At 38.2% G+C, this 19002-nt stretch overlaps 2 protein-coding genes across 3 annotated transcripts; one reads left to right on the top strand and one right to left on the bottom strand.

Moving 5' to 3' along the window:
- The first annotated feature begins 2053 nt into the window (after nucleotides 1-2053).
- Nucleotides 2054-9357, top strand: LOC130992594 (uncharacterized). Of its 2 annotated transcripts, none has more exons than XM_057917292.1 (17): nucleotides 2054-2254; nucleotides 2589-2725; nucleotides 3433-3478; nucleotides 3581-3741; nucleotides 3856-3973; nucleotides 4052-4134; nucleotides 5239-5298; nucleotides 5539-5787; nucleotides 6763-6859; nucleotides 7357-7407; nucleotides 7559-7639; nucleotides 7816-7887; nucleotides 8297-8359; nucleotides 8435-8587; nucleotides 8738-8795; nucleotides 8887-8939; nucleotides 9031-9357. In XM_057917292.1, the coding sequence occupies exons 2-17, from the start codon at nucleotides 2625-2627 to the stop codon at nucleotides 9097-9099; spliced, it is 1515 nt and encodes a 504-aa protein (XP_057773275.1). In that variant the 5' UTR covers nucleotides 2054-2254; nucleotides 2589-2624; the 3' UTR covers nucleotides 9100-9357. The 2 variants fall into 2 exon arrangements, with proteins under 2 accessions (XP_057773275.1, XP_057773276.1); XM_057917293.1 differs by having other exon boundaries at nucleotides 2055-2215.
- A 5287-nt stretch (nucleotides 9358-14644) lies between these two features.
- LOC130992565 (E3 ubiquitin-protein ligase WAV3-like) lies at nucleotides 14645-17513 on the bottom strand. The gene is made up of 2 exons (XM_057917247.1): nucleotides 16759-17513; nucleotides 14645-16669 (listed from the first exon to the last, which is right to left on the bottom strand). Exons 1-2 carry the CDS (start codon nucleotides 17035-17037, stop codon nucleotides 14891-14893), a joined length of 2058 nt encoding a protein of 685 aa, XP_057773230.1. The 5' UTR covers nucleotides 17038-17513; the 3' UTR covers nucleotides 14645-14890.
- Between the last annotated feature and the right edge of the window lie 1489 nt (nucleotides 17514-19002).

Raw genomic sequence — 19002 nt, 5'->3', positions numbered from 1 at the left:
TTTAGTATCATTTACTTTCTGGCATCAAATAATGAAATTCACGCATTTTGGAGATGTTTACTCTCTCTTTTATTTCATGTTTATTTTGACCTCAGTAACCTCGTTGATCACTGTTGCGTGTGTTTAAGAGTTTGTCTTGTGAGTGTAATGTCTTGAATCATCATAGTTGTTAATCCTTTTTCTTTCCGGATTAAATTGGTGGTTGTTTCAACATCTGGAAAGCACCATCATCTTTCTTGAAGATGGACTCCAATGCTATCAATTCTCGCCTATACTCAGACCACCATTGAGAGGTTTGGACGTTGTGAATGTAGAAAAGAGGAATGCTAACGAAGATGATCACAACACTCTCTTTGTCAACTACGGTTATTCCCTTGCAACCATTATATATGTTTTTGTAGAATAACTAGTTTCCTATTCCTTACAGCTCGTCTCTTTCATTCTTGTCTTTGTGGTTTGAGTGCACTATCTTAGAATCAATGTACTCACTCTGCAGCTGCAATAGCCTGGCATGAAATGAGAAGAGCTTGGAGAGGTGATCGATCTAGTGTTTTTGTAGAATAACCATTTTTTTCCCTTTCATATTAGCCTTTTTGAGTTTGGTAACTTTGTCACAACTACTTTATACACGAACAGAAGATGGTCGAGTTCTTGGTTGCAGTGTGGGAAGAAGACTAATGCGACTCTTTTGGACCAAGAAACGCGTCTGCCTTTCTTGCTGCTTTCGTCTTAACTAGTGCGAGTTTTTGTTAGTCGATGATCTTGGAACTGAATCTTGCACTTCTTGGTGTAGTAGGAGTTTCAAAAATGGATATTGCATGGTTTTCTCGTTTGCAATTCTTTTCCAAGATTGATTGCGTTGTTGAATGCTTCTTTGACTTTTCAAAAATTATACTATGATATATATGTCTACTGAAATTTCCACGTAAATTTCAGTTAGATGATGATGATGATGATGATTTTGTTTTCTAGCACTTTTAAATTTTAAATATCGATTGGTAGGTCATATTCCATTGCAACTTGTATTTTTTGTGGGCTGCTAAAATTTCCTAAGCAATTTCTTATTGAAATTTCTTTGTGGAATTCATGGTGGGTTTTCCTTCAGAAACTTCTTGGAATTTTGCTTCGACTTTTCAGAATTAGTGCATTCATCTGTAGCTTGTATTTATTAATTATTTGAAAAAACATGGTTACGTAATGAAACAGAGTTTGTATTTATGATAAAGTTTGAGATAATATCGTGTCAAATTTGATGCGTTGATAAAGTTTTTATGTGATATTTATATTTACATATTATAAGTATGTATTCGAAAGAACCAGAAAACGAAGCTAAGTATATATATCTAACAATAAGAAATGTAAAAATCATAAAATATGAAGATATTTATATTTGAGGATGACTACTACATATCACAATCGAAACAATTTGACACCATGCTATATCTAAAATGCATTTTTATTCTCCACACACTTACCGAAAGAAGAAAAGAAAAGAAAAAAAACAGACTTCAATTAAGAAACACAAACTCCACAAAATTTTACACACACCACACGCACAAAATACATTTCTATCTACATCTTTTTTCATTTATTTTAGTATTTTTTAAAAGATAACCCAAAAAATTAGGTATCAATTTGTGATCATTTTCTAATACTTCATATAAATCCACATCATAAACCAAGACATGACGCGAATAAATATACAAGCGAATCTAATCACTTATTCGTCTATGTGACTTGAACATTACTTAATTATGATTTTATTGTAAAATATAATTATATTATATTACAAATAATGTTTTTCACGTATTTCATTCAGCTTAGGCTAAAACGTATTTAAAATAAAACTAAACGAGAGTGGATGAGAAGTACCACCCCAAGTTTAAACGTTGAAAAAAAAAAGCAATCTTTGAATTCAACGTTAAATTTTCATTTCTTTCCATCAATTTCATTGTAATGGAATATTTTATCTTGGAACATTTTTTTTGAAGGGTATCTTGGAACATTATTGGTTTAGAAAAAAACAAAGTGGGAGTTGCATTTGGGAGACGGATATAATTTTAATTTATTGTAGAGCAATCCGAATGTTAATCCGAATAAAAAGAAATAAAAGGCGAGGGCCGCGAGACACAGCCGCACAAGTGATGCACAAAAGGATTTTTTCTAAATTTGCGAACCTTCTTAAATCCTACTCTCCTTTGAGTCTTGAAATAAGGCAAATATTTCTTCAGTTTCTTCCAGCATAAATCTCCAAGTATATATCTGAATTTGCGTATTTAGATATGCCTTTATTTGTATGTTGATTTAGTTATTTGATTGAATGTGAATCGTTTAATTTGAATGTTTTCAATCCATGGAAAACCCATTTACGTTTTGCATCGAAGTAAGCGAATTGTGGTTCTTGACAATGAATTCTTTCTCGAGTTTCTGTAAAAATTGATTCTTTCTTTTTCAGTAAAAGGATTGATTAGTAATTGGGCACTTATGTTTTCAACTATTGAATTTCACGAAAACTACTTGTTTACATTCAGTTTCTTGAATTCAAAGATAGTTTTGGTTGATTTTTTGTTAACTTTTTTGTCCTTTAGGAACCTTGCAGAAGGATCATTTGATTTAAAGTCAAAATGGAGATCGATAAGGCCATAAGAGAAAGTGATGATACAAGGTTGAAGACAAAGTACAACAATGCCGTCTACGTAATCCAAAGAGCTCTTGCTCTTTACTCGTAAGTGCCTTTCGTTTGTGTTTGCCCTCAGCATTGAGGTTTTGCTATGTATTAAGTTGTTTCCCAGAGAAGGATTCTGCTTAGACTATTGCTGAGTTGATTCATATCTTTATATTGTGAGTGGGATCTTTGTTACCGGGCTTAAAGTTTGACATCATTTGATATTCAGTGTGCTGTGTTTGTGATAACTTAGAGGCATTGATGGTTCTCAGAATCAGTCTGTCAATGGTTGCCTTTCGGTTTTCATCTGTCAGAAGTCGTAAAAGATCTTTTGGAATGGTCAATTTTGTAAAATAGAGATTATTACACATTTGAATTGATAAATGCTTATTGTTAATTTTTAGTATAAACGATGATTTCAAATGCTTTATTGTGGTGAACTGGTGGAAATATGAGATGTAGATATTTAATCATTCTGAGCATATGCCGGATGGGGATTTTGAGTCAATGGCCCACGAAGCTGACACGTGTTGGCTTTCACAGAATTTTTAGTTTTAGCATAAGGAAATCCATTTTTTGGTATGCAATTTGTGTTTGGGAAAAAATGTTATAGAAACTCGAAAGCTTGTCTTGTAGGCATGTTATAGAACCTCGCAAGCATGTCATGTTAATTATTTATGCCAAGTATATGGCAATGGTTGTTTAGCAATGTCATCAAACGCCACCGAGAAAAATTAGACCAAACACTAAAGTGATTTTATCGACAGTGTTGAAGAGGTTGCCTTCAGCTTCAATGGTGGAAAAGATTCAACTGTAAGTTCTTACATAAATGCACAAGTTCTCCCATGCCAATATCATTATATCTTTCCCAATTTGAAGAATCTAATAACGGAATATATGATTCTGTATTGGCAGGTTTTGTTGCACCTTCTTAGGGCAGGCCATTATTTGCACAAGGTTGGAAAGAATCCGTCCGCTGCAGATACTGAAATAACATTTCCAATACGGACCATTTATTTTGAGAGTTCTTCGGCTTTCCCTGAAATCAACTCATTCACTTATGACATAGCATCTATGTATGTGAATATAACTTCCTCTGCCCCATACAATTTCTTTTTACCCTTTTTATCTGATCTTTCGTTTTGTAGTTATTATGATTGACTATTGATATGTTATTTACAATTTGGCAGTTATAACTTGCAGATGGACATCATTCGCCTAGATTTCAAGTCAGGCTTGGAGGGCCTTTTAAAAGCACATCCTATTAGAGCTATTTTTCTAGGTGTTCGAATTGGTGATCCAACTGCTGTATGTTAACAGCTTCTTGATCTTGGGTTTTTTAGCATAATAAGTTAGTACGACTTAGAAAATGGTTTTAATCTTCAGGTTGGGCAAGAGCAATTCTCGCCGAGCTCACCTGGATGGCCGCCTTTCATGAGAGTGAATCCCATCTTGGATTGGTCATACAGGTTAGTTCAGTGGATCAAAGTTGTGTGTGCATTTTTTTCTACATTCTCATATTTCCTGAGTAATTGGACTTCCGCATTTTTGTGGTGTGTTATAGCAAGATTTTATTCCTTATTTTACTACTTACTCTGGAGTGTGGGATGATGAAATCTGATATGGGTATGGATCAGTAGTATCTTTATTGAGGGAATTCGTAATTTCATATGTTATAACGGCAAATACCTTTTTCGGTTGAGGTTGGTTAAATATTAAGGAAGTAGAAGAATTATGGGGTCCAGATTTCTCCAAATCTATACTCATTGCATTTTTATTTTTAATTTTATATTTGAAACTAAAGCGACGAATTAATCTAGTTCTTAATCTATTTCCCTTCAAATACCCCCAAAATTCAGATCTCTTTTTTTTTTTTATAATTAGTTTTATAATACTTACGGAGCTAATGAGACTATTTTAGTAAAATTTAATTGTCTCAATTCGCAGGGGATGTATATTAGTGTTTGGAGCTTGGTCTGACTCCCACTAGCCAAAGTGCCAAACTGATATACGTTTGCGAATGTAAAGCATGAACTCATTCAATAGAGTGAGGAGAGGCGAAAGATTTTGTTCTCCTGGCTAAAGAGATAGTCTAATGATACTCCCTCCGTTGACAAAAAAAATTGTCACATTGTGGACGGCATGAGTTTTAATAAAATGTGAGTGAAGTTGTTAGTAGAGTAAGGGTCCCACTTTAAATATGAGTGGAGTTGTGTTGACCCTGCTACTATAAATGGAAGTGGCAAAAATTTGTGGACAAACTAAAAAGGAAATTGTGGCAAATTTTTCGTGGATGGAGGAGGGAGTATCACGGATAGTCTATTTATATCATGTCGGAACACTTTATTTTGTAAAGCAAATTCTACTCCTTTTTTCTTTTTATAAAGCTAGACGGTTGCTTAAAATGATGTGCTTGAGAATTTTTATAGCTTTTTACATTGAGCAATGATGATTGGCTCTTTGATACTTGAACATTGTTGAAATAGCTGAAGCAATTCTAGGATTTTGGTTTTTTAGAATGGATTGTCTTTCTGCATTAATATGAGGTCTTACCTTTTAATGTTTCATGGCAGAGACGTTTGGGCCTTTCTCTTGACTTGCAAGGTTCAATACTGCAGCCTATATGATCAAGGGTAAATCTTTACTCCATGCTTCAAAATTTCTTCTGATAAAAATGTTAAAATTTATAGCATGCACTTAATGCTATTTTGCTTGTATTTATGCACAAAATATGTTTATGTTTCCTATACATATATGCAGGCAACAAATTTGTTGCCCCCCCCCCCCCCCCCCGTTCTTTCTTTTCCTTTATGTGAAACTTGTTTTCCTTGTTTGGTACTCAGTCATTCTATTATTGTAATTTGTTTCTGCAGTTACACTTCAATTGGTAGCATTCACGATACAGTTCCTAATGCACTATTGTGCCATAGCAAGACAAAAGGTAACGAACAGAATTACAAACCTGCATATCTGCTTTCCGACGGAAGATTGGAAAGAGCAGGGAGGGTTAAAAAGGGCACTTTTAAGCCATCACCTGCTGTTAGTAATGGCTTTAAGCATGATGACTCACATTTCAAAAGAAATTTTACCGCCTCGGTTATTGCTGTGGGAGATGAAATTCTGTAAGTTCTTTTGTTTGTGATTGTTCTATTGCAAAAATATGATTTACTAGATCTTTTCTCCATGTTCCTTGATGCCCTTATTATGTGGTTGTTATAACTTATAAATGAGGTCGGCTGTCAAGCAGTGGCGGATCCAGAAAAGGGGGGTGCAAGGGGGTTCCCCGGGCCAAATTTTTTTGCGCAGTCAATGCAATTCGTTTTTTGGGCCCAGGTGGAATCCTAATGTGCTGCTTAGGATTAGGGCTCAGTCACTTACTATTATAAATAGTTGTTCTTCCATTGATTCAACAACAGGTACATTGAAAGCACGAGAAGAGCCACCTCTATGCGTTTTTAAAATAAATGTTCCAATCTTCTACAAAAACTAATTTTCATTATAAATAGTTCACAATCTTATTTCAACTAGAGGATTGACTCAAACTCAGCATTGAAAATTAACTAATAGTGGGAAAGGGGACAAAATAACACAAATGTAACACACTAATTAACAAATCACTGCAAAATGTTAAGCAATTAGCATGAATGCTACAAACTCATAAATTAAAGACAAATTCTTCTATAAAAAATGCTTGTATTGAAAAGTAGGAACTGACTTTCTTGCTAACTTTGATTATTAAAAGAATGTGTTATGTTCTCTCTCTCTCTCTCATATCTTATTTCTTAAAAAAAAACAAAAAAACCTCCTGGATCCGCCCCTGCTGTCAAGCATTGCTGTGTTTGGAATTCAGTCTTTTTCATTCCAATGTCTCAGTTGTCTTGTATGGTCATATCTGATAGAGGTATCAGTTTTTTTATAATTAGAAACGACCTATTTGCATCTTGACACGACAAACTTGCATCTAAAGGAAGAGGGTTGCAGTTAGATTCCCTATCCGGAAATAGTGGTCTACATAAATTTAGTGTCTATAATTTTACTGCAGCTGCCACAAGTGACTTCTTGCTAAGTGAGAATTTTCTGTTGGCTTCATAGCTCAGGTTTGGCACTGTCGAGGATCGGATGAGGTCCATACTGTGTAGAAAGCTCCACTCTGTTGGGTGGGCTGTTTCACATATTTCTGTTACCCGAAATGATGTAAGTTTTTTGAGAAATACTGAATTTATATATATCCTTATGTTGTTTCTCAATAAAGTATGGAGTACAGAAGGAGTTTATATAGTTACAACGTACATTGTTGGCATGGATCTCTTAATCATTTTTGTATGTTCGGATGGCTCATCCATGCAACTTGACTCAGTATCTACTCATTTCTATCATTCGATTAGATTGGCAGCTTGATTTTTGAATTTTTATAAGCATCGTCATCATCATGATGTCTCTGAGCCATCAGGTGGATTTCCTTGCTGTAAAAGAATCGGAAATCCTCTATGTTTTCAGTAATCTGACCGAATCACCTGTTTTTGTTCATGTTTTTGAGGAAACAGTATTCTAAGCTTTCTATTGCATTTATATCATGTGGTTGAGACTTATCAAGTATGCTTTAGCCTTTGGGGGAGGAACTGCTGTGTAGCTTTTAAGTCTTTGCCTATATCATGTGTTTAATCCTCCCTTTCATTGACTTATCTTTCCAGATTGATTCTGTAGCAGATGAAGTTGAGCGGCTAAAGTCGACAAGTGATATGGTAAACTTTTTGCACTAAGAGTCAGCTTTTATGGTTTTTGTTGTGTGTGTATACAAGAATGAGAGGTGGCTGTCACCAACTTTTGGCATGGGAGCTTATAGATTAGAATTTCACCTCGATCTGGCCATGATACTCGAAACTATCGCTGCAGGTTTTCATATATGGAGGGGTCGGCCCACTGCCCTCAGATCTCACTGTAGCTGGTGTTGCTAAAGCATTCAGTGTCCGGATGGTATATCTTGTTATCAATAATTTATATCTGCTTTTACGTATGATTTGATAGTTGTGGCACTAAATGCCGAAGAAACTTCGCGACTCTTTTGCTGGTGTTGCAAATTTATCGAGCTGTACATTCCAGTGTTACTGCATTTACTTGACTTGACACTACTATTTTCTCCCCACTTGAAGGCCCCTGACGAAGAATTTGAAGAATATTTGAGGCATATACTAGGTGAAAGGTGTACGGGAGATAGGAACGAGGTAACATAGTGTATATTTTCTTACTGCTTTGTTATACTATGCTGAAGCTGCATCTTGAAACACCATGAGAAGTGATCAGCAAAAATCAGAAGAAATGTTTATGCAACGAAGTATTCTTTTGTTTTAAAACACGATTTTATGCTGAGGTGGAATTTCGCAGCTGGCAGCGGCACTTGGTTCAAATTGTTCTGTTTTTATTTTCTTTTAATATGCTGCTGGTCTGCAGTAAAATGTTTCTTTGATGTTATTTTGTTTTTCAATTACATAATAATGCCTGGATATTATTCTTCAAATAGTATAATCATATGTGAAAATCAAATTTGGTAAAAGTGGTAGCAGTTGGTGTTGAGGAAGGGGTGATTATTTATAAAGACTATAGTTATTAACTTTTCCCGTTTTATCCTTTCAGATGGCACAGTTGCCCGAAGGCATCACCGAGCTGCTGCATCACGAGAAACTGAGAGTCCCTTTGGTAAGTTTAAAATGTAATTTCCTCATCTAGTACAATATATATAGTTTATAAAACTTCTCCATTTTCGCCTCGTAGATTAAGTGCCAAAATGTGATAATTCTTACTGCGACGAATGCCTCTGAGCTGGAAAATGAGTGGGATTGCTTGATCGAGCTGATGCCATCTGACGGACTTCTAGTAATCACCGAACCATTTGTTTCAAAGAAACTGGCAACAACACTTTCCGATGTAAGTCTTTTTCCATCGTCTCCTTTCGTCTTCTATCCTTATTGAGCTAGAATCGATCTCACATAAGAGCTGAACGCATATAAATACGAAGATGCATCATATGGTTTCGTTTCTTCTTGGAAATGTAATTTTCAATCATCTATAATGCAGTTAGATGCTGCTCAGCCTCTGTCTGAAATCTGCTGTAAATTTCCTGACCTCCACATTGGTAAGAACACTTTTCTTTCATCAAAAACCATACTTTCATCGATCATTTCAGCGTTCGTAGTTTCCTAATCCGGTTTTCTTGGGACGTGAAGGGGCGTATCGCGAATCAAGAGGAGGCTCTTTGATCATAACAGTCAAAGGCAAGGTACATCAATCTTTACCTTCTTTTCTTTTTTGATGATATTTGACTTGTTTTGAGATTGATTTTTGAAGAATTTATTGAACTTGGTTTATAGGATATATCAAGAATTTCAACAGCTGCTGATGCATTATGCAACAAGTTTGGTTGCAAGGAAATTGAATGACTACCAAATGTTGTGGAGAATTACACTTTCCTCCCCTGGAGTTTCAGAATTATGAAAATCCTCCCCACATTTGACATCTGCTGTATTCTGTTGACCTTGGCATCTAAGGATTTGCTTTTGATATACTTGATCTAATGAATACAGTTGCTGTTTCAACAGCCATACTTGAGGCCTTGAGGGATTTATTGTAATTTAATCAAGTCTTTTACGCTCTAAACTGTACTCCCTTCGTCCTTGAAAATTGTGATCTTATTACTATATTGATGTCCCTGAATGTTGTAATATTTTCTTATTTAAAAATGATCCCACAAATTTTTCCTCACTATTTATAAAAAGATGTGGGACCTAATCTCCACTCAAATACAATTACCATATTTTTTCTTAAAATTTGCGCCGTCTCCATTGGGTCATAATTTCAAGGATTCTAGTAAAATTAAACTTCTAATAAAACTACTAATATTCATTTGTATTGTGTTTTTACAGAATAAAAAATATTAATCTATGTGGATGAAAAGTTCTAATGGAAATATCATTATTTAAATAAGGGGTAATTGCCTGTAAATTCATAATGTTTACACGAAATTGATTTTAGCTCCTATTTTGAAAAATCTAGCTTTAAAATACATACTCTTTCATTTTGTCTCGTTTTTGTCCGGTCACCAATTTTTTCTTATGCCGGCGCCGGAAATTACACGGTGGCAGTCGAAAATTGACACCTAAGCATTTTATTGACATGTAGAAAAAAATAATAATAAAAAAATCCACATCATCATCTTCCCCCTACCCGCCGTCGCCGGCGACGGTGCTCGCTGCCCCCTCCCCCTCCCCACCTCGCCGCCCCCCTATTCAGTCGAGCCCAAGAGAACCGGCGAGCTCGTGCTGGCTCTGATCTCACCCGCCTGAAATTCCCGACTCTCTTTCTCTCTCTCTCTGGTCTCTCCCGCACCGCCTGAAATTTCCGCCGCCAAGTCGTGCCCTAGATCCCTTTATGTCTATCGCGGTCTCCTTCCCCACCTTGCTCAGTTTCCCTTGCCGCCACCATCACCGACACCACACACACACACCCACCACCGGAAATCTAAGGGAGAGGCAGAAATGGAAAGGAGGTGGTGCAAAGATTTGGGGTGGATGGCTGACGGGGTCTGGGGAGGGAGAGGGCCGACGTGGTCTGGGGAGGGGGAGGGGGAGGGGGAGGAGGAGGGGGGTGGCGGGGGCCGGCCTGGTAGCAGGCGACGGCAGGTCGGGAAGGGTAAGTTACGGTTTGAGAGTGGGGAAGGTTGGGGAATATGATGTGGATTTTTTTTAATTATTTTTTTTTCCACTTATCAATTATAGATCGAATATGGAAGCTCGTAATTTTTTTTTTTTTTTGAAAAGGATGTAATCATAGATTAAGCAAAGTCATCAAGAATTACATCATGGAGCCACTCAGGATAACAAAAATCCCAGCACTCATACTTCCTAGTTCTACCGGCATGTTGGGCAAGCAAATGCGCTGCTCTGTTGGCTGAGCGGCGTGAATGGAACACTCCAATGAGCAAGCTCTCTCGCGCTCCACTGAGAATTTCAAGAATGTCGTCCGGGAGGAAATCTCTCTCATCATCAGGGGAAGCCATGATTCGTGCAGCAAGCAACGAATCTGTATGAATCTCGACAGGTTGCAGCTCACCTCTGACACTTTCCACAATACCATCCACCACCGCCATGACTTCCGAGATCATTGCATTGGAGGAAGGTCCTCTATCTTTGGCCACAGCTCGAACCACTCTGCCCCTGTCATCTCTTATCACAATCCCCGCCCCAAAAGAGTTTCGACAGGGATTGAAACAAGAGTCAACGTCCACTCTAAAGCTCCCTTTCGCCGGTGGTTTCCATCGGTTGTCCCCCACCTTCACTCTCAGCGAGCTCTCTGCTGTGGAAAGAAAGCGTGCCGTTTGAAAAGAATTCCAAAAGGTCATGCAGTCCCCCTCCGTTGGAGGAGCAATGGGGTTGCCATCTCCATGCGTGCGAGCACAGTGGAAATTCCAAATTTTCCAAAGAATGATGGCCCAAAGTTCAGTTGTTTCCTGTTTGAATTCAGAAAGAATAGCAGCTCCCACCTCTCGAAGAGTCAAACCACGCATCTTGTCCATGAGAACCCAGAATCTCGTCTCTTTCCAAATTGCCCTTGACACCGGGCAAAATAGAAGACTATGGTCAGTGGTGTCCCATTTGTCTCGACACCTCTCGCAGATGCCTTCAACAGGGACATGGTGTGCCCGAAGATTGCACGCCGTTGGAATCAAGTCGTTGTAAGCCCTCCACAAAAAGATTTTAATTTTTGGTGGAACTGACAGATTCCAAACCATTCTTCCCCAGAATTTCTTGTCTTTCTCACTGCAAAAAGGGCTTCGGTCAAAGTACCCAAGCTCGAGAAGATACGCCGTTCTGACCGGAAAGATGGAAGAAATGCTCTGGCCACATGAGCAGGAAGCTGTTTTGAGGACACCGATTGGTGAATGTGGGGATGTCGACGAGAGGCAATGGAAGCTCGTAATTTTAATAAGCAAGGAAACGAGTTTTGTAGGCAACAAACAATAATTTCATTCAATTTCCATAAAAAAAGAATACGCACAGGCACAAAATCTGGTAAAATTATACTACTAGAATGAAGAAACATCTTATCCAAGTGATCTACAAACACAAATATTTACCAAAAGTGAAATTAAAATTTGCGACTACTTCTAGAGCTAGATGCAATATAGATCTACAGTCCGTTGCGATCTCCTATGCGCAAACAATCCATTAAACCGCAAAATTCCAGTAGATCATCAACTAAAAGCCACGAAATTTATTCTTAGTACTGAATGTTCAACAAGATCTGGAGATCATGAGCAAGATGAACGCAGATGTCCGGCAAAGCTCCGCCGAACAACGGTGGCGCCGCCGCCGTTATTTACTGGCAGCGGTCGTTCGCCGCTGGTATAAGAATCAATGACGAGCAATTTACCAACGGCAACTCGCTGCCGGTAATTTGTATACCGGCGGGTTTCCTTTGATTACCGGCTGCAATTGTCGCCGATAAATCCGGATTTTTTTGTAGTGTCATTCCTGAAAAAAAAATCACGAATCGAGTTAGATAGGGTTTGGACCAGTCAATTTCTAGGTTTGTGCGGGTCGGGTCTAAAATCAAAACCAAAATTGTTGTTTTGGAGCTTAATAAATAATCAATGAATCCAAGTCAATCCTGGTGAAACCCGTCCATTGACTTCTCTGTGTCCAATAATTGGATTTTCCACATTCTAATCATTAAGCAATTTTTCTTTGTGCATTGCAATTATCTAAATAATTGTTTAACTATATGATGTTCTATGTAACCATTGTTGGCCACCACATGCGTCTTTGAATTATCCTTACTCATTTACTCCTACTCCAATTTTAACGGGATGAACCTAGAATAAAGAATATTATGTTTCAATTTATAAAAAAAATAATTTATTTCTCACGTTTTAATGTGCCATCTACATATTTTGTCCATGTCGAATTTTGGAGATGCTATTTCTATTTCAATCTGGGCATAATTTGATATCGTGGTAAAACTATTAGTTGTAAATTTTTTGTATTCTTTTTGATAATTTTCAAAGTTCATGGAAAAAACTAAAATAGACCAAAAGTTTGTTTATTTAGAAGCCCATACCCTAAAAGATTTTTTACAAAATAGAAAAGAAATTGAAGAAAAATATATGTAGACATATCGATTTATACGGTGCTCCAATCCAAAATGGTAGTATAAGAGAGTGATGTTTTTATTAAATTTTTCATAATTTATCAATAGGTCTATCAAATCCATTTGGGCCGAAATGAAATTTAGAGGGTGTTTGACTGAGCTTATAAGCTCCTCAAAACAACTTATAAGCTGTTTAAGAGCTTATAAGCTCTTTCAAAGTGTTTGGCAAAATAAGCTCCTCAACAACTTATAAGCTCTCAAAATAAGCTCTAAGAGCTTATAAGCTCCCCAAAAAATAAGTTCCTCATAAAAAAATAAGTTCCCCAACTTATTTTTTTATAATCTCATATGCAACAATCTTTTTACAAATATTTTTCAACTATAATTTATTATTTTCATCATATATCATTTAAGTTCATTTTTCTTCAATTCTCTCTCTCTAAAAAAATATTTTCTCTCTCTAGCAAAAAAATTCTCTCTCTAGCTTATAAGCTCAATTATCCAAACACTTTGACAACTTATAAGCTCTTAAAAATGACATCTTATAAGCTCTTGAAACATCTTACTATAAGCTACAAGAGCTTATAAGCTCTTTAAAATAAGCTTAGCCAAACACCCTCTTAGTCCACTCTGGTTTTCTGGGCCCATAGAGAAATCTTGGGGTGTTACAGTGTGATATAGTAGATGGATTATTGTCATTTGATAGTGAGTAGAGTAACACTATATTTTGGTTTTCCTTGAAATTAGTATATATATATATATATATATATATAGAGTTGAAAAATAGAGGGATTAATATCCATAGGCCACCCACACTAAAAAAAGTAGAAGAGAGAAATACTATTGAGATACATTGTTTTTTTTATTAAAATGAATATTTTTAATTATCACAATAATAAATTTGTGTGCAAGATTACCATTCTTGTTATCTATATGTTGGATCTGGTACTCGTCTGTAATGCCGCAAAGTGAAACACCAACATAATCCGAATGGTAGGAAATTTTTTAGTATTAGAAGTCTTACTTTTTAGCTTGTAAGTTGTAATGATTAATCTTAATTATGCCCAATAATTGGCTTTTCCACATTCTAATCATTAAGCAATAGTATTTCGTTGTGCATAGCTAACCATCTAAAGAATTGTTTTACTATGTGCTGCTCTATATAGTATAATTGTTGGCCACATGGGTCTTGGGATTCTCCTTACTCATTTACTCTGCAGCATATATATATATACAAATCGAGAATGCTAGATATTGAGAGATTAATAGAGAATGCTAGATATTGAGAGAATGGAGAATAAAATTGATATTTATAAATAAGTTAATAATTTTTTTGAATAAATTAAAAGGCCGCATGAACAGATATTTACACATAAAACACATGCCACCTCCAGAATTTGAACTCGGGATGAAAATACCTGAAAATACTTGTTCAGTAAAATTAATGGTGTATTCGGAAAAATTATTAACTTTTTAGGAATAGATATTTAATTCTTCGTTCTCTCTACATTTAGCATTCTCTGTTGATCTCTATATATATAGCTAAATAAAATAATGCACCAATTAAAAACTATTTTCTTTGTCCCTCGAACATTTTCATCTCTTTCTATTTTGATCCGTACCCAAATATCTTGCTAACCTATTTTTGAAAATAATTGCACTCACTATCACTATTACAATCTTCACTATTTGTGAGACTCATTCTTTATTCATTTAATACATAATTAATTTTTATTAAAATTTGTGTCACCCTCTTTTAAGAAGATGTTTGGGAGAGGGAGTACATATTTTAGTCTGGCGGAAATGCACTAAGCTATTGACGTGAAAAACACAATAAAATTTCAAATTTCGATCTCATTTTGTACTGTATATAAGTAAAAATCAACAAACAGAATAAGATTAAGCTTCCTACCAAAGCATAACTTGTGGCTGTGGGCTCAAGGTAAATGGGCCGGGCTTTTGTATCAAATTTTCAATCTTTTCTTCAATATCTCTCTAATCAAATTTTTTCCAGCCAATTCTTATTCGCTAGGACAAGAAAAGGGGTAAAATTAGATTAAAAAAATACTTAAAAGAGGAAATTAGCTAAAATCTAGCATTTTCAAAGCCGTGCAAATCGCTGACTCTGTTAAAAGATTTCTTAACCTGAGCCGCTTTAGCCAGCTTCTCAGCGGCTCTCCAAGCCGACGTCGGCGTCAGCGGCTCCCCATTCTCATCAACAAACAATCCAATTTCTCTCTCCTCACTGCTCCGCCGCCGCCGCAGCGCCACTTGCTGCTGGTGGTGTCTCCTCCACTGCAACTCCGCCAGCTCCGCCTCCAACCCTCTCACATATTCTCCGGCCAAATCCGAAGTCGTCTGCAGCAGCAGCGCTCGAGCCGAGGACAGCAGCTGCATGGCGCTGGACAGCTCGTTGTGCTCGATCAGCCGCCGCGACTCGGCCACGGCTCGGCTGGTGATGAAGACATTCCTCAGCCGTTCGATCCTCGGCAATCCGGATCGGACGGATTGGGGCCTCGGCACCAGCAGCGCCTCATCCTTGCCGAAGATCAGCTCCTGCGTGGCCGGCTCCTTGTAACAGCATTTAACCGAAAGCACGTGGTGCGACCCGTACCCGACCCGGGATGCCGGGACCCGGATTTCCATGAGTAATTCCTTCTCCTCCTCCGCGTACAGATCGCCCAGGCGGATGCAGCTCGACCCGAGAACCGATGGCCGCTCATTGCATGAATAAACCGCCATAATCTCAGCCGGATCCGACCCGGACGCCAGCCCGAGTTGGATTTTCACATCTTGAACCACAACGCTCAATAAGCCGGATACGCATTTCGAGAAGGCGTTCTCCGCCGGCTCGCGGCTGAAGCCGGCTGAATGCACCGGTATTTCCACGTGCGAGAAACGAGTTGAGTGAGACGAAGCGCAGCGTTGGCTGTTCTCGTCGTTGGCGGCAGCGCCTCCGTCATCGCGGCCGTCGGATAGTAGTATAATGCTCGCTACGGGGTTCCTCTCGCGCCGCTCCTCGAGCACGCGAGTGGCTTCCCTGAGAGCCTCCGCCATGCTGGAGCCGTGGCTGCAGCCGAGGTGATCGATGATCCTCCGCGCCGCTCGCTGGCCCTGAGGCGTCATCCGCCGCAGAGGCAGCAGCCGCTTCGGGGCGGCGGCGAACGCCAGGATGGAGAGGCGGTCAGCCGAGCTGAGAGAGGCGATGACGAGGCGCATGGCTCGCTTGAGCATATCCAGCTTGGCGCCGGTCATGCTGCCGCTGACGTCGAGGACCGTGACCAGGTCGATCGGCGCGCGCTTCGCGGCGTCGGGGACGTGCGGTGGAGGCGGCGCTCTGACCTTCAAAACAACGGCGTAGGTATCATGCGTGCGGCCCTGGGAGATGACGGCGGCGTCGGGGAGGACGGTGACCTCCACCGTTCTGGAATCGGCGTTGTTGAAGGAGCAAGCGTCGTCGCTGCTGGAAACGGGATTGACGAAGAACCCTTGAAACTCCTCAACCTCATCCTCCCCTTCATCCACCACAGACTCCCGAATAGGATTGAATTTGGGCGTGAGCAAGGGCTCATCGTCGGCGTAAACCGCCGCGTCGCACCTTCTGTTGATTTTAGGGCTAGAGAGAGGGGCGGCGGCGGGATCGATTCGGACAATCTTCTCCTCTTGTTGGCGGTTTTGTTGCGTGTGGATGGCGAGCAGAGGGACATCCTTCCAGACGGCGGCGCAGACGGGGCAGACGAGCGCGCTCTGCTTCCCGACGTGGGCGGCGATGCAGGGGAAGTGGAAGGCGTGGCCGCACTCCGCCGTGTAGATTGCAGTTCCTTGCCCGCTCTTGACGCTCTGCATACACACTCCACAACTGTTCTGCACCACATAAACACCAAATTAATTTTGAATCAAGTTTAGATTAGATTTAAGACGACACGTATATGCAGGAGAGGAGAGCTACTGACTCTGGATAGGCGCAGCGAGTTTTTGAGGATAGAGAAAGGGGATCTGGGAGAAGACGGCGCCGAGCTGAAGCGGATTCTGGAATGAGTTGTGGGCGTGGAGTTGGTAGTTTTGCATTCCAGCTTGGGATTCATCGCATCAATCTTGTTCTTCTCCATACTCTTGCAACGCAAGCGAGGAGTGGAAGGATTGCTTCTGGTGGGTCTCTGCTGATCCGACTCCGCCGCGACCCTGTCTCTCGGGAGAGTGTTGCAAAATGCTCTTCTCCAACCTGTACCCATTTCCTAGAGAGAGAGAGAGAGAGAGAGATGATGGAATGGATAGATCTGAAGAGAGAGATGAAAAGATTTCCTTCTTAGTGAATTAAAAAAAGGATGTAAATCTGAAGAGGGACGGTGGCTGGAGAAGAGGATCCCTATCTTTACAATTTCTATGCTCTGTTTCTATATTTCTACTCTACTATTAATTCTTCCTTGAAATGCACACACATATATACATGCCTTGCATTATTTAACCCCCATATAATACTCCTAACAAAATATTATATTAAACCTTCTCCTCTCTCTCTCTGCGGATCTTTTCAATCATTCGAGATATGTGTTTATTAACTCTCTCTCTCCAAATAATAATAGCCTCCATTCATTATTTACGTGCAAACTGCAAAATTTGTGTTTCTTCTTTGGTTGGATATGTATTTTCGAGTGTTGATGAATTTTATTTAACACAGGGCCGTTTGATATGTGGTCACCAAGGTCGTAAGTTGGCGTTGTTGATAGTACTATTTTCTATTGTTTTTTTCTTATTTGTGTTGATTTATTTGTTGGCGAGAGGTCACGTTTTCGCAAAAGTAATACAAGGACACCATCCGTATATGAAAACTGAAAAGATTCATCGAATTGAAATTTCCCTATCAAATAATTATTAGTATAAGTGAAACTTTAATGCATGGTTATCACATGCCACGGCCTCGTGCCCATGTTTTCATCTTAATTCTTGTTATTAAGCCTATGATTTTTGTTGAATCGTACGCTATTTTGACTTGTAGTTTTTACACCAAGTTGTGTAGTAAAAAGAAATTGAGTAACTTGGTGGCGGTTACAGATGCATCGAAACAAAATAAATAAATAAAAATTACTCCTATATATATGCATTTATTTATGCACGCGCTCACACACATACACTGCAAGTTTCAGTAGAAAACTAGATAAGGTTATTGATATTGTCATTTTGCAGAGTCATTTGCATGGTTTCAAATTTCACACCGTGACATTGTACTGACAATTCGTGATTTTATTTTGGTTGTATGTCAATTGAATAATTTCTAGATATACATACATAATCCATTTTCACATATTCATTTTAAGGTTATTTTTGTAGCAAATTCAAGAAGATACCAGTTAGTGTGGTTATTTAAAGCCTTTTATCCAAATCTCATTATATTGAATCCTAAAAGTTCAAATGCAATCATATTAATTATATACATATGATTTATTTTAAGAATATAATTGTAACTGATTATTGATACATCTAATAAGTAACATACTTTTTTATATTCTTTCCCAACTGCCACCACCTCCAGCCTGATTGGCCAATCAGAACTGCGACTAATAAGAGAAGTCAATTTGTCATTTTTTATTCCCTGCCTCACTTGAATATGCTTCTAAACAGGATGGATCTCTATGAGGATTTCACCATATTCTTATATCACTTCATTTTTTTCATGTTCAAATCTCAAATCTCGTAAAAGAAATATAAATGAGAATTTTATTTTTCGTGATAAATGAGAATAATTAATAAATTAATAAAATTTATAAAAAAAACCAATGTAATGAAGAATACATAAATAGCTGTATTCAGTTAATGTCATAATTTTTTTTAAACTTTTCAAGATTTGAACTCATGTGAGAATGAATACTTGTGCGTTACATTGATTTATTCATACATTTTTATTTATTTATTCGAACACATCTTTTCACAATAATTGACAATCATGATCAAACCCATAAAATACATGAACAAGAGATATCAGGTCATGACCAATTATAAATTTATAATACATAAACAACCCATAAAATTATTCACGATCTGACCATCTCTTATTCATGTATTTCACGTATTTGTGTATGATTCTCAGTTCTCACTAAAATACATGGTTTTGATCTGATTCTTCATCTATATATGAGGAGGTTCAAATGAGAATCATTTTCAACCTTTCGATCATCAAAATCTACGGTTGATGCATTATT

Source organism: Salvia miltiorrhiza, chromosome 7 (genome assembly GCF_028751815.1).
Source record: "Salvia miltiorrhiza cultivar Shanhuang (shh) chromosome 7, IMPLAD_Smil_shh, whole genome shotgun sequence".
Taxonomy (NCBI): domain Eukaryota; kingdom Viridiplantae; phylum Streptophyta; class Magnoliopsida; order Lamiales; family Lamiaceae; genus Salvia; species Salvia miltiorrhiza.
The sequence above is the reverse complement of the archived record's forward strand: the minus strand, read 5'-3'. Positions and strand labels throughout refer to the sequence as shown.